The 21,765-nt window shown below is 44.6% G+C and overlaps 1 protein-coding gene across 3 annotated transcripts; it reads left to right on the top strand.

Moving 5' to 3' along the window:
* The first annotated feature begins 42 nt into the window (after positions 1 to 42).
* On the top strand, positions 43 to 21,765 carry cep170bb (centrosomal protein 170Bb). 3 transcript variants are annotated; one of them, XM_074684700.1, is made up of 20 exons: positions 43 to 264; positions 1,906 to 2,043; positions 3,867 to 3,956; positions 4,056 to 4,136; positions 4,246 to 4,302; positions 4,376 to 4,493; positions 4,583 to 4,684; positions 5,802 to 6,305; positions 6,461 to 7,539; positions 7,850 to 8,026; positions 8,211 to 8,328; positions 8,411 to 10,135; positions 11,828 to 12,071; positions 12,155 to 12,311; positions 12,760 to 12,801; positions 14,523 to 14,660; positions 16,188 to 16,276; positions 16,436 to 16,529; positions 16,625 to 16,676; positions 18,286 to 21,765. In XM_074684700.1, the coding sequence occupies exons 2-20, from the start codon at positions 1,939 to 1,941 to the stop codon at positions 18,477 to 18,479; spliced, it is 5,166 nt and encodes a 1,721-aa protein (XP_074540801.1). In that variant the 5' UTR covers positions 43 to 264; positions 1,906 to 1,938; the 3' UTR covers positions 18,480 to 21,765. The 3 variants fall into 3 exon arrangements, with proteins under 3 accessions (XP_074540801.1, XP_074540802.1, XP_074540803.1); XM_074684701.1 differs by lacking the exon at positions 12,760 to 12,801 and having other exon boundaries at positions 45 to 264; XM_074684702.1 differs by lacking the exons at positions 12,760 to 12,801; positions 14,523 to 14,660 and having other exon boundaries at positions 46 to 264.

Here is a 21,765-nt window from a genome sequence, read left to right as displayed (position 1 = left end):
AAGCCGTGTCTTTTGTTTCAAAGGCCCATCGGTGTGTCTTCCTGTGCGGCGGTGCGTGTTGACGCAGCGGGTGGCAGCTGGTGCGTCAGGAGGAGACGGAGATGCCATAACAGCAGCATCAGCACGGTGATCCGGGTCCTGTTATCCCCACTCTGATCCGAACCGGCTCCGCTCCGGGACATCTCTCATGGTTTGCCCGCCCCATAGCGTGACAGTCCCGGCTTCAATCTTAGCAGCGAATCGGCGGCAGCATCTGGAGCGGAGGTAAGAGGAGGAGGAAGAGGAGGAGGAGGCAGGGCGTGGAGGAGGGGAGAGACCTGTCTGTCTGTCCTGATATCTCTGTGTTCCGTTATCTGTCTGTCTGCGTCTGTCTCTTCCTCTCTGTTTCGCTCTCCCCTGTTCTCCTCTCTGTCTGTCTGTCTGTCCGCACCTCCCGCTGATTGTCCGGCCTGTGGCCGCAGATGAAGCGATGAGGCCCGGTAGGATGTTTGTGACGAGCCGCTCCGGTTCATCCAACATCCAGGGTGTGTGCACGGGCACACGCGTGCATGATAACGTGTGTTAAGCCTGTAAACAGGTTGTGTCATGGGTGTGGTTGAGCTCAGGTGATCTGATTGACGGTTGTCAATGGCGATGAAGGTGATGAAGGTGTAGATGAAGATGATGGTGATGATGATGTCATAGAGGTAGTCAGACTGACCTGCTCTGAGGGCACTTCCTGTCGATAGATGAACAGATAGGTAAAACAAATATTGCCTTAATATGATATACAGGGTGTGGTATAAAGTATCAGCTGTATATAAAGCAAAATAACCTTTTTATTTTATTGTATGTGACTGAATGCTTACTGTTTTTATTTTATTTTATTTTATTGACAGAGGGTAATTTTACATTGTCGTACCTGAGCAAGGAATATTGTTTTGTCTTATTGTGGAAAACTTGTTGCATTGTCTTGACTGGAACAAATATTGTCGCATTTCATATTTATCTGCAAATACTTGGTGCCTCGTGTGTGATTTCATTGTGTTTTCTTTGTGGAAGCACAAGAAGGTAAACACACAACAGGAGCTCCACATCCACTCTCAGACATTCACACATGACCTTCCTCTATATGACTCCGGCTGCTTCTTTACACCATTCACGAGGATGGAGCGCTCAGGCTGGGTTATTCTGCAACAAAACAGACAGCCACATTGTTCAGAATGGATGAGAAATCAGTCAGGCGCCTGATCCCTCTCAAAAAGAGGATGCCATATGAATTAGTGCCGCAAGATATGGTGAAAATGAAGGATTGGGATTATAATGGACAATATTGCCATTGTATTGTAATAAATGGTTCCACCATCACACCTTTTTGATATAATCAAACTGAGGGTGAGAAATGACATCACAGCACATTTTACACTTTTACCCAGCCCGCATCATGAAAAGGGTCTTATTAAAAGTCAGGACAGCTGCATGACCTTTGTCACATGACCCCTGATGGCTTGTTCTGTGAGGTCAGATCGACAGATTAGGGCAGAAACAAACAGAAAGCAAAGAGTGCTGGTATTTATAGCTGATTGGTTGATTGAAATATTGATCAGAGGGCCAGAAAATATGTGCCAATAAATCCTCACTTTAGTCACCAATCGATGAAAAGCAGCTGGAAATGGTCTGAGATGTTAGCGCTGCTGCTCTGTTTAACACTGCTAGCTAATGTGATAGTGTTTCTATCTGTCACACAGACATGCTGTAGTAAAATCTTAGATTTGGCCAATGGGTGGACCAAAGTCTTTGCTGTACTTCGCTGTATTTATCAGTGTAGTCAGGTGTGTTTGTAGAGAGTAGTTCAAGAGTTGTTTCTGGTTGTGTTACAGTTTTAAGCATTTTCCAAAAATGAAATGTCTGGCCTCTGTTTCCCAGGATGCACTGGGGTTTCCCAGTAGGACTGTGAAGATGAGTGTGACCTCATGGTTCCTGGTGAGCAGCTCGGGGACTCGACACCGCCTCCCCAGAGAGATGATATTTGTGGGTCGGGAGGACTGTGAGCTGATGCTGCAGGTGAGACTGATCAGAGGTACCGTTCATCCAAACTGTTCAAACCAACTTTTCAGACTAATCAAAGTATTCAATCTCAGTGTTCAATCAGACGAGGCAAGGCAAGTTTACTTATACAGCACATTTCAGCAAGGCAATTCAAAATGCTTTACAGATACAAATCAGCAAAACATGTGAGAAGAAAACAGTTGAAAGTCAATTAGAAAGCAGATAAAAATAAGAAAATACAAGCCAACAAAATAAAACCCCATTAAAAGACATTTAAAAGAGATTTCCAGACATAAGAAATAAAAGTTGCAGTGGAGAGTTGTGCAGTTAAAAAAGATTTTAAATGATTTGTTAAAATACTCCAATAGCCGTAAAAAGGTGAGTCTTTAACCTGGATTTTAATGAGCTGAGAGTTTTAGAAAATCTGACATCCTCTGGCAGTTTGTTCCAGATATTTTGGGCATAGAAGCTGAATGCTGCTTCGCCATGTTTGGTTCTGACTCTGGGGTCTGAAAGCAGACTGAGAGATCACTGATGTATTTCTTGACACTGCAGTTCCTGGAGTCTCCACTAGAGTATGCTTCCAAGAGTGAGTCAAACCCTAGAGAGCCTTATTAAGATGCCGATCGTTAACATGTTCACAGCCTGGTCCATACAACAGCTTCTGTCTCTGGAGGTCATTCCTGTATTGATGAAAACTGTAAGGGGTTGGATTTTTTGATAACCTAGCTTTATGCACTATACGAAGGACTGAAGGCAGGAAAAATTTAGTGCAAGGTCTCTTTTACTTATAGATCCTAACTGAACCTCTTTGTCTGTATCTACTTAAGCAGGAAGTCATTCACGGTCAGCATTCATAATATGGTGACCATTAGGGAGGCATATATTACCAGCATGTTATCGGTATCGGCCGATAGTGGCCTAAAAATATGAGATATTGGCAAATACTCCAAATTTTACTGACATAATAAACTGATAAAATAAGCTGCAGATATATTTTTAAGTTTTTGTGGTTTGGTTCCTGTTTGAAGTTAAACTTGAATTGAAGCAGCAGTGTTACAACCACAGCTCTGAAGGGAGTAGAGGAAGTAACATAAACCAGGTGTTACAGGTAAATTTGGAATGTTTAATGAAATAAATGGTAAGGTTTATTTATCAAATTAAATTTGGTTAGGGTTAACAACCTTTTAAAAAATCAAACTTTACTAACAACAGATCTCCGGGATGGATAATCACTTTAACAAAACCACAACGGTCTCCACTTAAGAGCTGAGCTTAGACGAGACTTTCAGGTGACAGGCCACAGCAGGTCAGCTGCTCCCGACTACAGTTGCACTTCTCATATGTTCCCTGTGAACAGAGGTTATTTTTACTGACTTTCAACTCTGAAATTGGCCAAATTTCCCCTGGATTATTTTATAATTTTCTCAGAAAGAGCATAATCCAGCTTTCAAGTAGGATTTATCTTTTTGATTTTTCTTTTGCTTGAAAGCAATCATCATAAATAAGTAAACAGTTTCAAGTTTCGTATATTTTTCTTATTTTGCACGAGAAATGAATATTACATAACAAATGTGAAAAGGGTATGCACCACAAGACAATATGCTACTTCCAATACAGAAAACAGTTGATGATCTCTGCAGTTATGTGCGCAGAAAAAGTATCCGTATCCGTATCCGTATCCGTATCGGCTAAATGAGTTGTTAAATATTGGTAAAAAATCCAATATGGTGCATCCCTAGTGACCACCATCTTTGTGCTTCTCAACCAGTTTTGACGACACTGACAGGTTTTTACTGACTGTTTTTCTCTACCACTCACCTGTTTGTGTCTTACAGTCCCGCAGCGTGGACAAACAGCACGCTGTCATCAACTACAACCCCACTACAGACCAACACCTGGTCAAAGACCTGGGCAGCCTCAATGGGGTGAGACTAACACACTGCTATACATTCTACTAATTAATACTATAATACATACACACCATACATGTGACGGTAAATGATGGAGTGGATTGTTTGTTTCAGACGTTTGTGAACGACCTGAGGATTCCCGATCAGACCTACATCACCCTCAAACTGTCCGACATCATCCGCTTTGGCTATGATATCCTTTGTGTGCACTTGACCTTTTAAACTTCTACAAAAGGAAAACTTCTAAGAGCACATTTTGATACTTAATGAAGATTTGTTATTTTACTTAACCCTATTTTCACATTCTCATGTCTACGTCCTTGAGAAAAGTCAACACAAAGTACCTGAGGAGGCCTTGAAGGTCAGTGTGTGTATATGTGTATCGTGTATGTGTGTTGTTGAAAAGTGTGTGACGGCGCCTCCTGTTGTTGCAGCATGAGAAGTATAGCAGTCAGCTGCAGATGAGTATGAAGGCTCCAGAAGGAACCAGGAGCGAGGCTGAAGAGAAGACCAAAGCTGAGAAAACCCCGAGTACCAAGAGTTTGACGCAAGGTACTGAACAGTATACAATCATAGAAATGATGCTACAGATCATTCTGGAAGTGCTACTGATTGGAATGCATGTTGTGTGTGTGTTATAGAGGCTCCAGTGTGTCGACCCACCCCTCTGTATGGCCAGCCGTCCTGGTGGGGAGAGGAGGATTATGGGAATAAAGTTCAGAGCAGTGAAGAGCCTCATGCAGGTAAAGACATATCTTCTAAAGGTCCAATATTCTGCTCCTTTTCTGCAGTTTAATATGGATCATCGATGTCTTCATGAAATGGTAGTAACATGTTTTGGTCCAAAAAGCCAATAAATCAAGCACAGCAGCATTGTTTCCAGGCTCTCATAGCCCCTCTGTTCAGAACGCTCTGATTTAGTGGGCGTGGCCTTCATATGTAAATGAGCCACTGCTGATACCGCCCCACTCTTCCACGTCACTGAGAGCGGCGCCACAAGCTCCGAGTGCACAATGTTTAGAAAACAGCAAAGCTCGTTTACCATAGCATTACAGACTAAAACAACAGGCTAACCGCAGCTAAAGTTAGCATCCTGAAGCTAACACAGAGACAGGGGGGACACTGAGGAAAAGCTCTTACATCTGCTCCACAGCACACAGCATTTAAAATACTCACATTTCCAGGGTCCCAGGTTTGTTGGAGGATGGTTGGTAATGCGCCTGGATTCAGGACCAGTCTATTGGCTAGCCCTCTGTTGGACTGTCCAAAGTTGGAAAAGCAGTTGGCCATGAAGTGACTAGCACACACATGCACAGTTTTACTGAGTGTAGCTGGAACATTTCCTTGATAAATTAACTCAAGACACTTAATCTTGTCTTCTTCCGAGATGGGAAGCTTGTGCATGGAACTATGTGGCTGTTTACAGCCAAAAACAGAGCAGTGATGGCTCTTTGACTTTGGCATTCTCCCTGCTGCTGCTGCGGGAAGGGGAGTGGGCGGGTATCTGCTCCAGTGGACCAATCAGGTCAAACTTGCTTCTGATTGGTCAAAAAAGGGAATCGCTGACGTTCGTAAATCCCCAAAATCCCCAAAATCCAAACAGCTCGTTTTAGGTCGGGATTTTACATTCACAAGCACTACTAAGTACAGGTTTTGTCATTAAATATCACATTTTGTGGGCTGGGAGGAAAGCCAAAGACCCACAAATTGCTCTAAAAGACAAAATTATAATATGGGACCTTTAACTTCATGACCGCTACTCAGTTTGATTATAGAAGGAACTTTGCAACTATGTGTTTTAAAAAAGTAGTGCACCATGAAGTTATTCATTTTTTCAATTAATGTCTTTGTTCTGGTCAGAAGTCCACAAAGACTCCCCGTCAGTGGATCCAGAGTTTTCAGACGCCCAACAAACCACCGTCTTCCCTTCGTACCATCGTGAGCCCAGTTACTTCGAGATCCCAACCAAGGACTTCCAGCACCCTAAAACCCTGGGGGCAGAGCTTCATGAGATCCCCACCAAAGACACGGATACGCCCCCAGCCCCTTCATCCCCTCCCACCCCGACCCCGCCTGTGGTTCAGAGCCACGCCTCCTTCACCATCGAGTTTGACGACTGCTTACCCGGCAAGATCAAGATCAAAGACCATGTCACCAAGTTCTCCACCCGCCAGAGGAAGCAGCAGGCTCTGCCCACCAAGACCTCCATGGCACCTGGCACACCTGGAGAGGTGATGTCAGCGGAAAGCAAGGTGGCTGATTGGCTGGTCCACAGTGATGTCAGCATGATGAAACGACGTCCGACTTGTGAGGATGTTTACAGCACAAAGAGTGACCTTGCCATGAACATCAAGACACTGAAAGGTCAGAGGTCACCAGTTTTTTATGTTTGATGTTACTGCTGTACAGTGGCTAGCTAAGCTCAGTATGTGACGATAGATTGTGTATGGAAAGGGCTTGTGCCTTTATTTTTCCTAGTAAGATGATGAATGAAGGTCTGTTTGTCTTTGGGTTGTCAGGTCACCATCATGACGATGGAACCCAGAGTGACTCAGAAGATCCAGTTCTCAAAGGGAGGAGTAAATCTCACCACTCCGTCCAGTCCGAGCAGTCAGAGGTTCAGTCTGAGGTCCAGTCAAGTCAGTCAGTCCACCACCACCCTCCTCCAACACAGAAACTCCACCAGCCTTTGCAGTATTCCCCACCTGGGCCGGCCCCAGCCTCTCCTGTGGCCCCAGAGCGACCCCTGTCGCAGAGTCCTCCTCAGACTCAATCTCCAAAAACAGAAGCCCCCAAGCAGGGCCACCCAGAGCACCTCACCCAGCAGGCCTTTATTATCGAGTTCTTTGATGACAACCCGCGCAAAAAACGCTCGCAGTCCTTCACACACAACCCCGCTCATGCTGACTCCTACTCTGCCCTGAAGGCGAAGCTGGAGCGGCGGAAAGGAGGCGAGAGGCCAGCGTCTGTGCACGGCCACATTCCCCCCACCCAGCAGGTGACAGTTCCTCTCAAGGGCCAGGGCCACAGTGGGCCCCAGAGGTCCAGCTCCCTGAAGAGGGAGAAGACCGAAGGGGAAGTGGCCTCCTCTGGTTCCTCCTCTCGCTCCTCCTCTGGGATCATCATAAGACCCTTTGGCAGCGTTGGGAAGAAGTCCAAGCTGGCTCAAGAGTTTGCTGCCGAATTCCTGAAGGACTCTGGTCGACATGACTCTTCCCCGACAAGAGACAAGATGTCCCCACCCCCGATGTCTGCACCACCAGTCATGGTGTCTCCTGCACATGCAAGAATCCCCTCTCCACAAGAACCTCCAGCAGCCTCCTCAGTCTCCTACCCAACCTCCCCCTTACAGCATCCACCAGCCTCAAAAGGTTCAGGCCCCAGCAGTGCTGCCGGCCAGACCTCCTCCCCAGCCCAACCTTCTGGACCTCCCATGTCCCCGATGCTGCCGCTGGGTGTCCGTGCCGGAGACCTCAAAGGTCCCCAGAGGATGATGAGGAACGAGGAAGACGATAGTCTGAGCGATGCCGGGACCTACACCATCGAGACAGAGTCGCAGGACAAAGAGGTGGAGGAGGCTCGTAACATGATCGATCAGGTGAACTCCACATTACTCCAGTAGAGTGTTTTCAGTTGGTGATCCAGTACAGACTGTTGTGTGAGGCAGAGACAAGCTTCCTCTGATTTATACATACTGTTCTTCACAGTGGTGGGTACAGTTGGTCTTTACTTTGAAAATAAACACTCACAAAAGTAGTTTTGCAGAGAAATCTAAGACAAATCTAAGAACTTTTTCATTAGTGAAATCTATAAATCTCTTCAGAGTTGCATGTGACCTCTTGTCCCTGTTGCTCCTTCCTCTCGCTGTGATCCGACCCCCTCCTCATGCATGCCCTGTGCTCTGACAGGTGTTTGGTGTCCTCGACTCTCCAGAGTACAGTGGTGTGAGCACAGGGACCTATAGACCTGTAATAAATGATGGCAAGGATGAGCAAGCTAACCTGCCTAGCGATGGTAGCACAATGGATCCGTTGCATGGCTTTTACCCAGCTGCTATCAGCGGCTCCCCGTCAGGCCCCATACAGGTAAAACCACTGAAAACTGACCCAGGACCCACGTAGCATGATCTGATCCCAATGCACGCAGATTTGTGTTGTTGTTCCTTCAGTTTGACCTTTCTCATGTTTTACTCTGCTGAGTCTTGATGGATTCTTTGACCTTGTACTTCTATTGTTTGAGCATTTCTTTGACTGTTGTGTTGTGATTCAGGTTCCACCTGCAAATGCAGCAGGTCTCGAAGGACCAAAATGGGTTTCTCGCTGGGCCAGTCTGGCAGACAGCTATGCCGAACCCGGATCCACTCCACCTCAAGAGGAAAGTCTGGAAGGTACTGTTGCACTCAATTTGTAAGACTGAGAAGCAGATCTGTGCACTGTCTACTTTTGAATAATCAGGAACTCTTTCTGTAGATTTGCACCTCATGAGCCGGTCGATGGGGAATTACAGCTATGATAACTCTGAGTCAGAGTCCAGCCACAGCTCCAGGACTAGACGTTTGCTGCCCCAGGTGCCTCCTGAGAAGCTGGATAGTGTTCCTCCGAGTATCTTGATTCGGCACGAACCTTACCACGGCCAGGAAGCCCTGGACCGATTTTCTGGTACTCCTCGCCACCAGGACTCCAATCAGTGCTTGTCAGTTCAGGATGAAGTGGACCCAGACAGCCTAAGTGACGCTAGCAGGTCAGATGATGGACCAGTTCTTGAGAAAGCAAAGAAAAATCAGGCCAGGACTGGATCTGTGTCTCCTGGTGGTGCTGGTCCCCAGTTCAGAGGTGCAGACAAGGTGTCTCCCTCCACCAAATCCACCTCCTTCTACATTGGATCTGAAGACACTCCAAGTAAACCTGATCAAGCCAGAAGCCCTGTGCAGTCCGAGAGGGTACAGAAACACCCAGCAAAAACTCCCCCTACGACTATCCTGATCCGACACCTGAGTGGACATGAACCAAGGAGGACAGGTGTCAAACCCAACAGCTCTGCCCCAAACCTCCAAATACAAGACAAGGACTCTGTCCCCACGCCAGACAGCGGTATATCGTCTATTGTTCGACAGGAAAGCTTCACAAAAGACCAGCCCAGTGACACAGTCCAGATGAAGAAGCTTCCCCACATCTCCAGCCATCCATCTATCAGAGACATGGAGCAGAGGAGGGAGGACACACAGTCCTTCCTTCAGGAAGCTGAGGGAACTCTGTCCTCTCTGGATACCAGGTTCCCCTCCTCTGGCTCTGGACGGAGCTCAAAGAAAGGAGGCTCCTCCACCCACATGGATGATTCTCTGTCTGGGGAATCAGACGTAGATACAGCCAGCACCGTGAGCCAGGTGAGCAGCAAAAATGCCCCCATCAGTTCTGCTCCCAAAAAGCGTCCCAGCATCAGCAGCCTTCAGAAGGAGAAATCCTCTTCCAGCCCATCCATCCAAGAGAAAGGCCGTCAGCTCTCAGCTCGTGAACGGCTTTCTGAGAAACGCCGTAACCAGGTGACTCCAGACTCATCAAACAAGGCAGAGGCGACCAAGCGCTTTCAGATGCGCCGCAGTGCCGGAAACCGTGGGTCTCTGGACCTGTCAGAGGGCCAGCAGGGTTCTGGTCAACAGTGGACAGAAACAACATCATCTGACCATGAAGTGTCTCGTCCATCAAGCCGTAGCAAGAAAGTCATCGCCCCTCTTCAGAAAGAGGACAATGGGAAGACGACAAAGACGGCGTCGCAGCAGGTTCTGACCCGTTCCAACAGCCTGTCAGCACCACGACCAACTCGGGCATCCATGCTCCGCAGAGCCCGACTCGGTGAAGCCTCAGATAATGAAGGTACAGAGACGGACCGAGCTTCCCAAAATTCTGATCATATCACTGCACCTGCCAAAGTGTCTGCAGAGGGGAAGAAGCTGTCCAGGCTGGACATCTTAGCAATGCCCAGGAAGAGAACTGGCTCCTTCACAACTCCCAGTGACAATGAGACCTCCTCCACGGGCCGCCCCGGTTTCTCTAATCGTAACTCTGAGTCTGCTGCCAGCACCAAGAAGACCTCAGGGGGTGATGCCCGCCAAGCAGCTGCTGGAAAAGGGGGTGGGGCTCCGGGGAAGCAGCCACTGACACGAACCCGGTCCAGCGGAGCCAAGTACCCCAGCACTAGTAAGTTTCGTTTGGATTTTTGTTTTCAGAATGTAGACGTACTCTTTATTTAGATACTGTCTATCCAGCATGCTTTCAGTTTCTGTCTCCTTCAGTCTATCAGATTTTGGTGTCAGTCTTGAGACCACTTTGTAAGGTCTCAAAGTCTGTCATGTCTCAGTCTTAGTCATTGTCTTGTAAAAAACAGTGACTGAGGATTCAGCTGTTGTCGCTTTTAGGGGTTTAGGGGTTGGGAGAAAAAAAGCAATGTATAGAAGTATCTGGATTTTTTTGTTTGACAATGTTAAACCATGATTTTTTGTTCAAAAATTATTATTTTTCTTTTTCAACTTTTTTCTTTTTCATTATTTAATTTAAGTCTTTGATTGGAAAAAAGTTGAGACGTCAGATCCCAAGAATAAAACCTCAAAACTGACTCACATATGATGTGCATTTTTTAAGAAAATTAGGGTTACTGATCTAGTCTGTAGACATCATCATCATTCACCTTTATTACATGGTCTGGTTTTAAAAAGGCAAACTGAAAAGTGCAAATTCGGGACTATAGAAATCCAATTTAGATCAATAGCTTTTCCAAAATCTTAACATCAACAAGTGGAACTTTGTCAGATACTTTAATTTAGACCTGTAGGTTTATATCAGCATCTCAATCCTTAAACTTTCAGTTCAACCCTTTGGTAGAGCTTTTTTTTTTTTTTTTAATTTTTGAGTCACTCCATCCCATTGAAAGTATGTTTAGATAAGTGAAACCTGAACGGGTTACACCAAGCTTAATTTATTTTTTCTGGATTTTAGGGTTTTTGATCTTGCCAAAATAATAAAAAAATGTTTTTTAAAAAAGGATTTGTCCTTTTTTTTTTTAAAAAAAAAAAAAGTATTTTATTTCATTTTATGTAGTTTATTTTACTTTTTTAAATTTTATTTTATTTTGGTCTTAGTTTTTTTTTTTTTTTTGTCATTTTGGTCAGCTTTTTTTAATTTTGTCTTTTTGAGTTTTTTGTCTTTTTGTGTTTTGGTTGTTATTTTTAATTTTGTCTTTTGATCGTTTTTTTATTAGTTGTTGTTTTGTTTTGTTTTGTTTTGTTTTCCTTGGATGAAACTTTTAAGGGTTTAAAATTAGATGTAATGTCCTTTGCATTAATATAGTGAAAGTTAAAGGGTTAACCAGGAACTACCTGATGATTGAAAACAATGAGACTATCATTTAATCAAATGATTCTCAATGACTTTGATTGATAATTGATTCTTGGTCATGAGAAAACAGCTGGCCATCTTTTGTGTATGCACAGCTGCATCAGAGATTTGTTTAAAGCAGCTTTTGTTTCCGATTTCCTCAGTGAAGTCTGCCATTTTACCACCGCTGTGGATCACATCAGATTTCTGTCCCTGGTGGGTTAGTGAAGTCTGCTGCTGTTACCATGGAAACACTGCTTCAGCGCATCAGTCTCCATGGCTCTCTGTCATGTTCCGAGTCAACATGTGCTCCAATGCATCAATCCATTTCCAGACTGTACCAGAGGGAAAGTCACATTCAGATGGTGTTGATTTATTCAAAGCCTCGACCCAAACTGCAGATCTGACGCTGCTGATACTTATCAAACCTAAATCCCTTAGACTGCAGGAGTTACACAGCCCTGACATCATCCACAGGCAAATTCTTCTGTAAAATAAACATGAATGAAATATTCACAGGTTCTCGCCGCAGACAGAAGGGTTCAGACTTCTCCTCGTCCTCCGATGAAGAATATCAGGCGAGTGCTGGGAACTCCAAAGCCAAACGCTCCTCCCATCCCTCCGCTTCTGCCCAGACACAACGCGGCCACCGCACAGCAGCCACCCGGTCCAAGTCAGTCTCCCTGGAAACAGAGGAAGACGAGGACCAGAATGATGGAGACCCCTACCAGAACTGGTCCACTCACAGTGCTGAGATCGCCAAGTAAAAACAAAACAATATCCATCATCACCTCGAGTTTGGAGATGAAACAACCTGATGACCTGCTCCTTGTGTTTCTCCTCCAGGCTCAGTCAGGACCTGGCCAAAGATCTGGCCATCTTGGCAAAAGAAATCCACGATGTTGCTGGGGATGGAGACTCACCTAGCTCTGGCATGGGCACAACCACCTCACCAAGCTCGCTGCCCAACACGCCAGCCTCCACCATCTCAGCCAGGGAGGAGGTGGGCAACAGTAAACCGCCAAACATTCATCACCTTCCCCACAACCACCATACCTAATGTAGATTCAAAAGCTGGGAACACACCAGACATAAAACTCTGCTTCGAGTTTTGTAGTGAACAGATACTGTTGGGATCTTGGAAGTACGTAATCCAGGAGTCACAGTGGAACAAAAGCGACTGTAGTTCCTCAGACATCAGTTGCTTTTGTTTCAACTTTGTGCCACCTGTTTCCTTCAGTGTGTTCCCAGTTAAACTGAGAACAATTGTTTCAGACCAGGTCTTCCTTACGTAGTGTGTCTCCATCTCTATCACTGATCTCACACCATCAAAAGTACGTTGGCTGGACAGGTTCAGCTGTCTGCAGTTTTGTTTCAGGTTCGAGGTTGAATGACAGGAGCTTCATCATGCTTTGGATTCTCATGACTCATTTCTCTGTCCTGCTGCACAGACGCCATCTTATCAGTACTCACGAGGGGTTCGACCATCTCAGGTGTCCAACTCTGATTCATCAGTCCGCCTTGCCTTGTATCTGGTTCCCCTCCTCCATCACCGTGTCCTTCCATCACTGATCCTAACACTCCCCTCTCACTGGTGTTGGATGCCCTAACTCACATTTGGTTTCCTTGTTTTGAGATTTGTCTGACAGAGTGGTGTAGTATGAAAGATTATTAATGACAAAACTACAGATAGTGCAAAAAAATCTAAGCAGGAACCATCAAGGTTTGGATGAAACAATAGGTGTACCAGTTCAAGAGTCTACCCAACCCCAAAATAGCTGATTTTTCCTTAGCTAGCCCTTCATTTTAATGTCATGTCGAGGTGTATCGGTATATAAATCTAACCAAAACCCAATGCATTATCACTCTATCGTTCCAAACTAACATGTCTTTACCCAACTTTACCCTTTCTCTACCTAAAGTACCGTATTGACCCAAATATATCTTTTCAAGACCAATCTTCAGAAAAAGACTGTTAACCAAAATTTACTTTGTGACTATTTCTTATTGAAATTCTCAGACAATCATTGACTGCTTTCATTTTTGGCTTGAGAAACAATCACTAAGATCTTTGTTTCAAAAGTATCATTATCTTAAAATCAGTATCAAAACTCTGCCAAACTTGTTAGTTAACTCGTCCAACTTTTGGTCCACTGTGCTCTGGACAATCACCGCACCTTTCTATGCTTCATCTCCTGTCACTGCGTTTCTGCCGTGATTGACACTTGCTTTACAAAAAGGTGGCAGTCTCTGCTGTTGCTAAAAAATGACACCCCCTTTATGATCAGGTCAGTACGGTAGCTTGTCTGGGAATTCTGGCCAACCTTTCCTGGTACTGTCAAACGAACTACCCAATACTATTAAGATCTCCCAGACCCCAACGTGTTCCTCTCTACTTGGCCCATCACTAGCCAACTGTACCAGAATAAACCTTGACCCAACTTGGCCCTTCCCTACTGTAACTGTCCCTGCACTTATGTACCTGACCAAAGTTACCATTTTCTACTCTGAAGACCAACTCTCCCTGTCCAGGTACTTCTTTCTACCAGACCTTGACTCACTCCTAACCAAATTCTCTCCCTGGGGACTTATAAAGTGTTTCTGATTCTGATTCTGAACAAAGCCTCACTTTGGTAATCTAGCTGAAACCCCCTGCTGTCAATGCCTACGTTGCTCTACCTCTGTTCTTCAGATGTGACCCCAACCTACCCACCCAACTCAGTTCTACCCTTAAGCTTTCTATGCTACTTCTCTCAGCCCTGATCTGAAACATTTATTATAATTCAGTAGAAGTAGGACCGTAATCCTATTAATATAGTGTATACTAGACATCTGCTGGAGAATATTTTTTCATCTGGTTGCGTTGAACAGATTCTGGCTGGTTCCTGCTCAGGTGATTTTGGACCTGTTCGGCAGTTTTGTCATTAATGAACTCAGGTACCCTTGATGAACTGGTTTTACTGTTGTCCTGACAGTTCATGCAGCTGTAGCTGGTGACCACTAGGATCCTCCTGCACTCCTACGTCTCCCTGTCGTTGTTAACACGCCGTATCCCAGCAGTACTAAAATTCACTGCATACACCGTTGCCCTCACCATCGCAGCTGCATGTTGACTTGGTGCATGAGTTCACGGAGCACCGGCTGCTCGCTGGTTTGATATCAGATATTCAGTGGTTGGATCACCAGAGCCAGACTCCCTCTACTCTCTTTCCAGCTGGTCCAACATATCCCTGAGGCCAGTTTAAACTACCAGAAGGTTCCTCCAGGTTCTGCTGCCGTCTCGGGCCTGGACGCGAACATGAATGAGCCGGAGACCGGTTCTAAGCAACGCCGTCCGTGGAACCGCGAAGAGGTCACTGTCTAAAGGCACTGAGGCTACGTTCACACTGCAGCTCAGTGTGTCTCGAAATGTTATTTTCAGAAATTGTAATCTCAACAGAAGTGGTCATGGCAACCTAACTGGTTTGTCTTAGGGGGAGTATTACCAGTTAGCTAGTTTCTGAAAAACAGGCATCGCTACATCACCAGGGCCCGTATGCATGACAACCCATTAGCAGGGAAAATGGACCATTTGTACTAATAGCGAAAAAAAGAAATTGATTAACGATATGCATGAGCAAGGCTGATGGCTCAAAAGAGCGTTAAATATAATGAAGGTATACCCCACCATTGCAGGCAGGATTACAGCGCTTGTTTGGCTGTTTAAAGGGACAAAATATGCAAAGACAGTGGACTATCCTTTGGAAGAGTGGTGGTGTGTAGCCATAGAGCAAACTTAGATTTCGGAGACATGACATTTACTCCGTTCAAGATCGCCAAACTTTCTCTTTCTCTTTGTTTACCTGATTGACTCACTAATAACAACTATTCGTCTATATATATTCTTGTAATAAAATCTCCTTTTCTCCGGCTAAAAAATGTTTTTCTTGATCTCTCAGTCACACTGTTACCGCTCGCCAGGTTTATTGCTGTTTATGAGTGGTAGTCGTGCGCAGTTTGATGCAATCTGCACCTGCGTGTCCTGGCTGATTGCAGTCCTGCATGCGGCTAACGCTGCAGCCAAACGGCCCGTTTCATAACTGAACCTTAGGACTCATGGTCCCGTTTGCTTAATGACTGAATGTGAGTACGGTCCCTGGTTTAAAAAAAACTAACATCTAGCACACTCCTATTGCCCCCTAGAGGCTGTGCTGTCAGTTACAGCTGAAGTTTGAGCTAATAGAGCCTTCAGATTGGATTGTGTGTGGTAGTAGTGGTTCGTCAGCTACTAGCTTCTGGCAGTAGCTGACAAATTATTCCGAAAGCTCCAAGTTCATAAATTGAGAAACATCTGATAAGGTCTGATATAGCACCCTTGACAGTTGATAATTTGACATAAATCATTTGTCTTTGTTATTTTGTGATATATTGGTGAATTCCTTGGCTTTCCACCAATGTTTAATAGCGCTAACTCTGCTAGTTTTCACTAACAAGCCTAAGCAAACGCTCCATGTTGCCATTGCCTTTCAGCGGTGTTCCAATTTGTTTCCGACCGACCCTTGCCTGTCGTCGAAATCAAAACAAGAAACAACTTGATAACTTTGAGTTCCACTTGAAGGAAGTGTTGGTCTTGAAAGTTGTGAAGCTAAACAGAGCTAATTTGCGCTTTTCAAACACAGTCGTTTCTGGCCCATCATCGCTACAGTCACAGCCCACAGTCTGAGACCTGAGCCTGCAGTGTGAACATATCCTACAGTTTAACAAACCACACTGACACTGCTGCAGTTAGTTTTGGTGTGCTGGGACATCAAGATGTAGACGTCTGTGCTGTCAGTGTCTGAGCCGCTTGCTCTCATTTCACTGTTGGTCTCTCTGTGTCTCTGAAAACAAACTCTTTCAGGTGATTCTGGACAACCTGATGCTGAACCCCGTGTCTCAGCTGTCCCAGGCCATCCGCGAGAACACAGAGCAGCTGGCTGAAAAAATGAAGTAAGAAAACTGATGATGAAGTGTCAAACAAATGAAAAATCTCAGAACAGTTTGTGTTTCAGTTTGTGTCCAGATCAGGTTTAGCTTTGGAACGCTTCACCTGAGCTTTGTGAGTTTTAGTTTTGTTTCCCTCTGACCCTGATCTCTGTTTGTTTTCAGGGTCCTTTTCCAGAACAAAGCCGAAGTCTGGGAAGAGATAGAGGCCAAGATCAACGCTGAGAATGAAGTCCCCATCCTGAAAACCTCCAACAAGGTTCATCAACAAATACTTCTCTTCACATGGATGATACTCTAGTTTAGGGAGAGAGTAGCTTGAAATATCTTATCGTTCTCCATTTGATTTTACAGGAAATCACCTCCATTCTGAAAGAGCTGAGAAGAGTCCAGAGACAGCTGGAAGGTATGAGGACGTTTGTTTGGACTTGATTTAAACATTGCATGTGTGATACCATGAATCCTTCTCAGGTTAGATAAAAGTTCTTGACTTTTATCAAATAATGAAGCATTGGGGTCTTTGCACACTGAGTCCATTTCTTGTCTGAATTCTCAAAGGTTAAACGCAAAACTGGCATCAATCATTATTTTTTCCTGAACAGGTTTGATCTTTTGTTTATTCTCGTATCTGCCCAGCTCATTTCCAGGGTAGTTTGACTATTCAGAGACGCCATAGCCTACTTGAAACATCACATTTTGACATTTTCTGACACATTTTTGAGAATTTCGGGCAATGTTTTAGATAATTAATGAAGACCTGATGACTTCTTAGTGCTTAATCATTCATTTTTTCTCCTTCTGCAAAGTTTTCCAATTAATAGAAGATTCAGTGTGCAAGGTGTCTTTGCTTGGCGTAACATTTTTTGTTGATTATGACTCAAAAAAACGCATCCCAAAATAACAGACTCACTGTGCCTTTGGAGTCAAAAGATTTCAGATCACAGAGGTCAACTAAATCCCTGAAAGGTGGCAACTCAATCATCAGAAATAGAGTTGTTATTACTCGTTGTAATTTCATCCTAATATGGGTTGTGTTGTAAAGGGGCTGTGAGGATTGTCTCCATGACAACACCGAGCCACTGATGAAGTTTAGTAGTAAGAAGAGAGATCTGTGTCTTTCTCTGCTGAAAACGATTTCTGTGATTAGTTTTGTAGTGATGGTGGACACTGGAGCCTAACTGTCGGACAGAAAAAGGACAGAAGAGCAGAAGAAAGATAAATAGGAGAGAACAAGAGCCTGAGCTAAATGCTAAAAGGGCTAAACTGTTTGCGCTAATGTTGACTCCAACCCACAGTCAGCAGTTATTCTGCAGTGGTCTGTTCAAACTTGAGAGTCTATCAATAAAATGAAGAGTGAGGTTACGTTAGCTCTGATTGGTAGATGACTGGAAGGACACAACCAGGATTTACTAACGTTACACATTACAGACACGTCTTAAAGCACCGGGCTATCATTAGCGCTCCATATGGATGGCTACTAAACTACTGTATAACTGTAACTGACAGTTAGCTTGCTGTCACTGTAGCATACAGATACCTTATAGCACCGGGCTGCCGATAGCACTACATTTAGCAGGCTACTGACCAAACAAACAAACTGACGACATTTGATTGTTGTCATGTCTCTGTAACTGAACTGATAAAAACCTTGCCTCTTTGCATTGTATCTGGTAAAAAGTTGATTAGAACAAAGAAAATTTGTTCCAAAACAAACATGCCTGGTAAAAAGTCACATCTTTACGACAGTGTATGTGAGACTCCAGGCCAGAAGGTGATGAGGCAGTCACATTAAAACAAATCCTTCTCATAGCATCTCTAATGAAATGAAGCTGTTGTCTGAAATCACTCATAAAACATATTCTCATTGTCGTCTGCATAAGGTATAAGTTTGTTACTAGAACGACCAAACTACGTCTCAGCTTCTCGATAAATTATAGATATATGTCACGTAACAGGATTTAGATATGCACAAATGATCAACCTGTTGTTCTTTTGTCCTGTTTTTCTTGCTGTAGTTATAAACACCATTGTGGAGCCTGGCGGCAGCCTTCATACAGCCGCTGTGGGGGCGTCCTCTGCCGCTCAGACTCGTCCTTCCTCCAGGGAGAAGAAACCCACCACCAAGCCCCGCGGTGGCCCCCCATCCTCCAACGCCAACGAAAGCACCAAGAGACCGCCTCGAGGACCCGACGGGGCCCACCACATGTAGCAGCACCTCTGGATAGTTTCTGCATCCACACCGCCCGCAGCCGGAGACGCAGTCTGAAGAGGAGCCGCGGAAACTCAAGAGGTTCTGTCTCTGCACAAGAGTTTAACGCTGGAAGCTGTGTGATGGGATGTGACTGATATTAGAAAGACTGTGACATGACACGTCTACTGCTCTTAATCTGACCTGTCTACAGCTCCGATCTGACATATCTACCCCGAACAGGAACTCTGGTTTACCCGTCTACTGCTCTTACTCAGACCAGTCCGCTGACACAAATCTGACCTGTCAGCTGCTCTGAATCTGACCCCGCTGAATTTGACGCATTTATTGCCCTGAATGAACCATCACTGCTCTGATGAGACCAGTTTATTGTTGTGAATCTGACCCCTTTATTTCCCTGACTCAGATCAGTCTCCTGCTCTGAATCTGTCCATCACGCTGATGTGCTCGTTCCTCTGATGCTCTGCAGAGTTTGTGAGCTGTGTTTCTGCGTGTTTTAGGAGTAGACTCATTCCAAATGTTTGAGAAGTTCTCCAGAGTCTAAGAAATCAAGGAGAACTCAATTTCCCACAATCCAAAGCACTCCAAGCACATGCTGAATCAAAGCCCTTTAAGTCTACATCAGACGGCTTTAAACATCAAAGTCTGCAGAGCTCATTAGAGGAGAAACGATGCATTTCACCGTCTGTGATGCTGCTCCTGGTCTGACGCGTCAGAGCTGCTAATCGTCACACCTCAACCTCGACTCACTCCCAGACACAAAGTGACGTCTTTAAGAAATCTTAACCGCAGTAGTCAGAGTGTTAGACGCCAGAGACGCTCAGATGAGACAGTGTGAGGCGTTTCAGACGGCTGCTGGAGGTGTGGATGAGGTGAAACTCCACAGACTGACCCGACGTCAGTGATCCAGTCTGTTAGCAACACTGTAGATCTGCTTCTACGCAGCACAAGCTGAAGTAAACCTGCTCTCCCCGCCGCCGCCGAACCATGACCATGTGTAAACTCTGTGCTCTGATAATCTGTCGTGCGTCTGAGCTGATGATACGCTGTGTTACTCTTTGTGTTTGTGACAGGAAGTCGTAGCTGCTCGGACAGGAAGCAGCGTGTGTAAAAAAAAAAAATGTCCTGTGAAATCTGACTGAATGTCTCAGAGCGCTGCTGATGTTACTTTCTGTGATTGTTGATTCTGCGAATGTGTGCGAGCTGAATGTCTGAAAGTAGAAACAAACCATCCAATGAGACATCCTGCCGCTCCTCAAACACAACAACTGTCAGCCTGAGCGACCACTCAGCTGTCAGACTGACGGTCACTTCAACCCAAACACACAGAGCTCAGATTTATAACCTGCAGTGTCACAAAAAAACAAATCAAACCAAGCACACACTGAGGGAGGAGTAAAAATAGGTTGAGACCGAGATCAACGAGGGGAGATTGAGTTCATAACACAGCAGGTTAGCGCCCAGAGGAGGTGTCACGCTGAGCGTCTGAATCTAGCTGGTTGTTATCTCTTATAGACAGAGATCAGAGCCACGCGTTCAGGATCCAGATGTTTTTCAGTAACCTGATCATATTTCAGCCATCACACTAGATTGTATCCAAAAAGAAAAAAAAAAGGAAATCGGTGGCTAAAATCCTGATCAATCCTCTGGTTTGTGTTGTTAAAACTTTTGGAATTCATAAACCAGAATAATCTCAGTCAAAGTGAAAGGCTGGATTCAAGCACGGCGACAGAAGCTGAACAGAAAAAAAAAGTTCAAACTAGTCAAACACAACAGTTTTGCAATGATAGTGACGCTTCAGATATGTTTTTGAATATTTTGCTCTTTAATTTATAAATCTATGCTGTTACAGATTATATAAAGCAGACTTAAGTGTAGTTAAATACAGGATCATGTCTCCATTACAGCATCAGTATCACACACCAAATGCTTAATTTCGAGCCGCTTTGAGGATCTCAACGTTTGTGTGGATTTGGCACCCCCTGTGGACAAACCATGAAGTCCAATTAACGCTTTGGCTGCCAGTCATTTTCAGAGCATCTTGAACGATCTTTCAAGATCCACAAAATATTGTTTTCTATGACTTTGTGAAGAAGAGTAGACTCTACTCTTCCATGTCTTACTTCCTGTTTCTGATCAAAACAAAAACAGAGATAACGCACTTTCTGAGAACACAATCCATCCTTTGATCTCCATCATCGTTTCTCACACTTTTGCTACCCTTCTCTCTGAACTACTGTGGCACATCCTCAGTTCAAGTGTGAGCTGCTTGAACTTTTCTCATTTGCAACCATTGACTGTATATAGAGTGGACAGCGTGGCGCCACCATTTACCATTGTACGGTTTTGAAGCCAAAATACTGAATGGAGCCAGGTGACAAAAATAATAACTATTTTTTTCTTTGGAGAGTCTTATCATTTGGCTCTCTTTACAATCCCCGAACAAAATACACAAGAACGGCAGCTGTAAATTTACAGTTCAACAGTTACATTTAGCAGATGCTTTTATCCAAAACAGCACAAGCAAAAATTTATAAAGATAGAAAAACCTAGTTAATTGCTGCAACAATATACTTCAACCTTCAAAAACATTCAGTAATTAGTGCTGAAAATTCACTAAGAGCTGGATCTGAGACTTTCTGACTCATTCTACCCCTGAAGACAAAGGGGAGAAGGCTCAGATTAAGTGCTTTAATTTTCCCTGAACAGATGAGTCTTCAGACATCTCTTAAAGTAGAAAGGGACTCTGTGGATCGTATATAGTTAGGTAATTCATCCCACCATTTGGAAACAACAGAGGAGAAGAGTCTGGCTAGAGATTTGGAGCCACACTGGGCTGGCGTCTTTCACGCGCAGAGCTTAGTGGGCCAGAAGGAGTGTAGACCTGGATGAGGGACCCCAGGTAGGCAAGAGCCATTCTTGTCGATGTTTACATGTTTTGTAAGTCAGAAGAAGAGCTTTGAATTTGATTGGAGCTGCTACTGGAAGCCAGTGAAGAGAGATTAACAGCGGGGTGACGTGTTGCTTTGGGATGGTTAAAGACTAGACCTGCAGCAATCAACGTGATGTAAAGCCTTGTTTTTAACCTCTTATAACTAATGAAAACAAAAATTTTCAGAAAAAAAGGATCTGAATACAAGGCAGCCCAATAGTATCTTCAAATCACCACAACAATCAGATGTGAGAAACATTTCTACAAGGTGTATTTGTTTTTTAAAGTTTGACCACAGCCCATCTGGAATGACTGGGGAGATGGATTTTTTTTACCCATATTGCAACCGGTCAC

The sequence above is a fragment of the Halichoeres trimaculatus genome, unplaced genomic scaffold (assembly GCF_033239565.1).
Source record: "Halichoeres trimaculatus isolate MK-OKI-2021-1 unplaced genomic scaffold, fHalTri1.1 fHalTri1_scaffold_13, whole genome shotgun sequence".
Classification (NCBI taxonomy): domain Eukaryota; kingdom Metazoa; phylum Chordata; class Actinopteri; order Labriformes; family Labridae; genus Halichoeres; species Halichoeres trimaculatus.
This window is presented reverse-complemented; position numbering and strand designations above follow the sequence as displayed.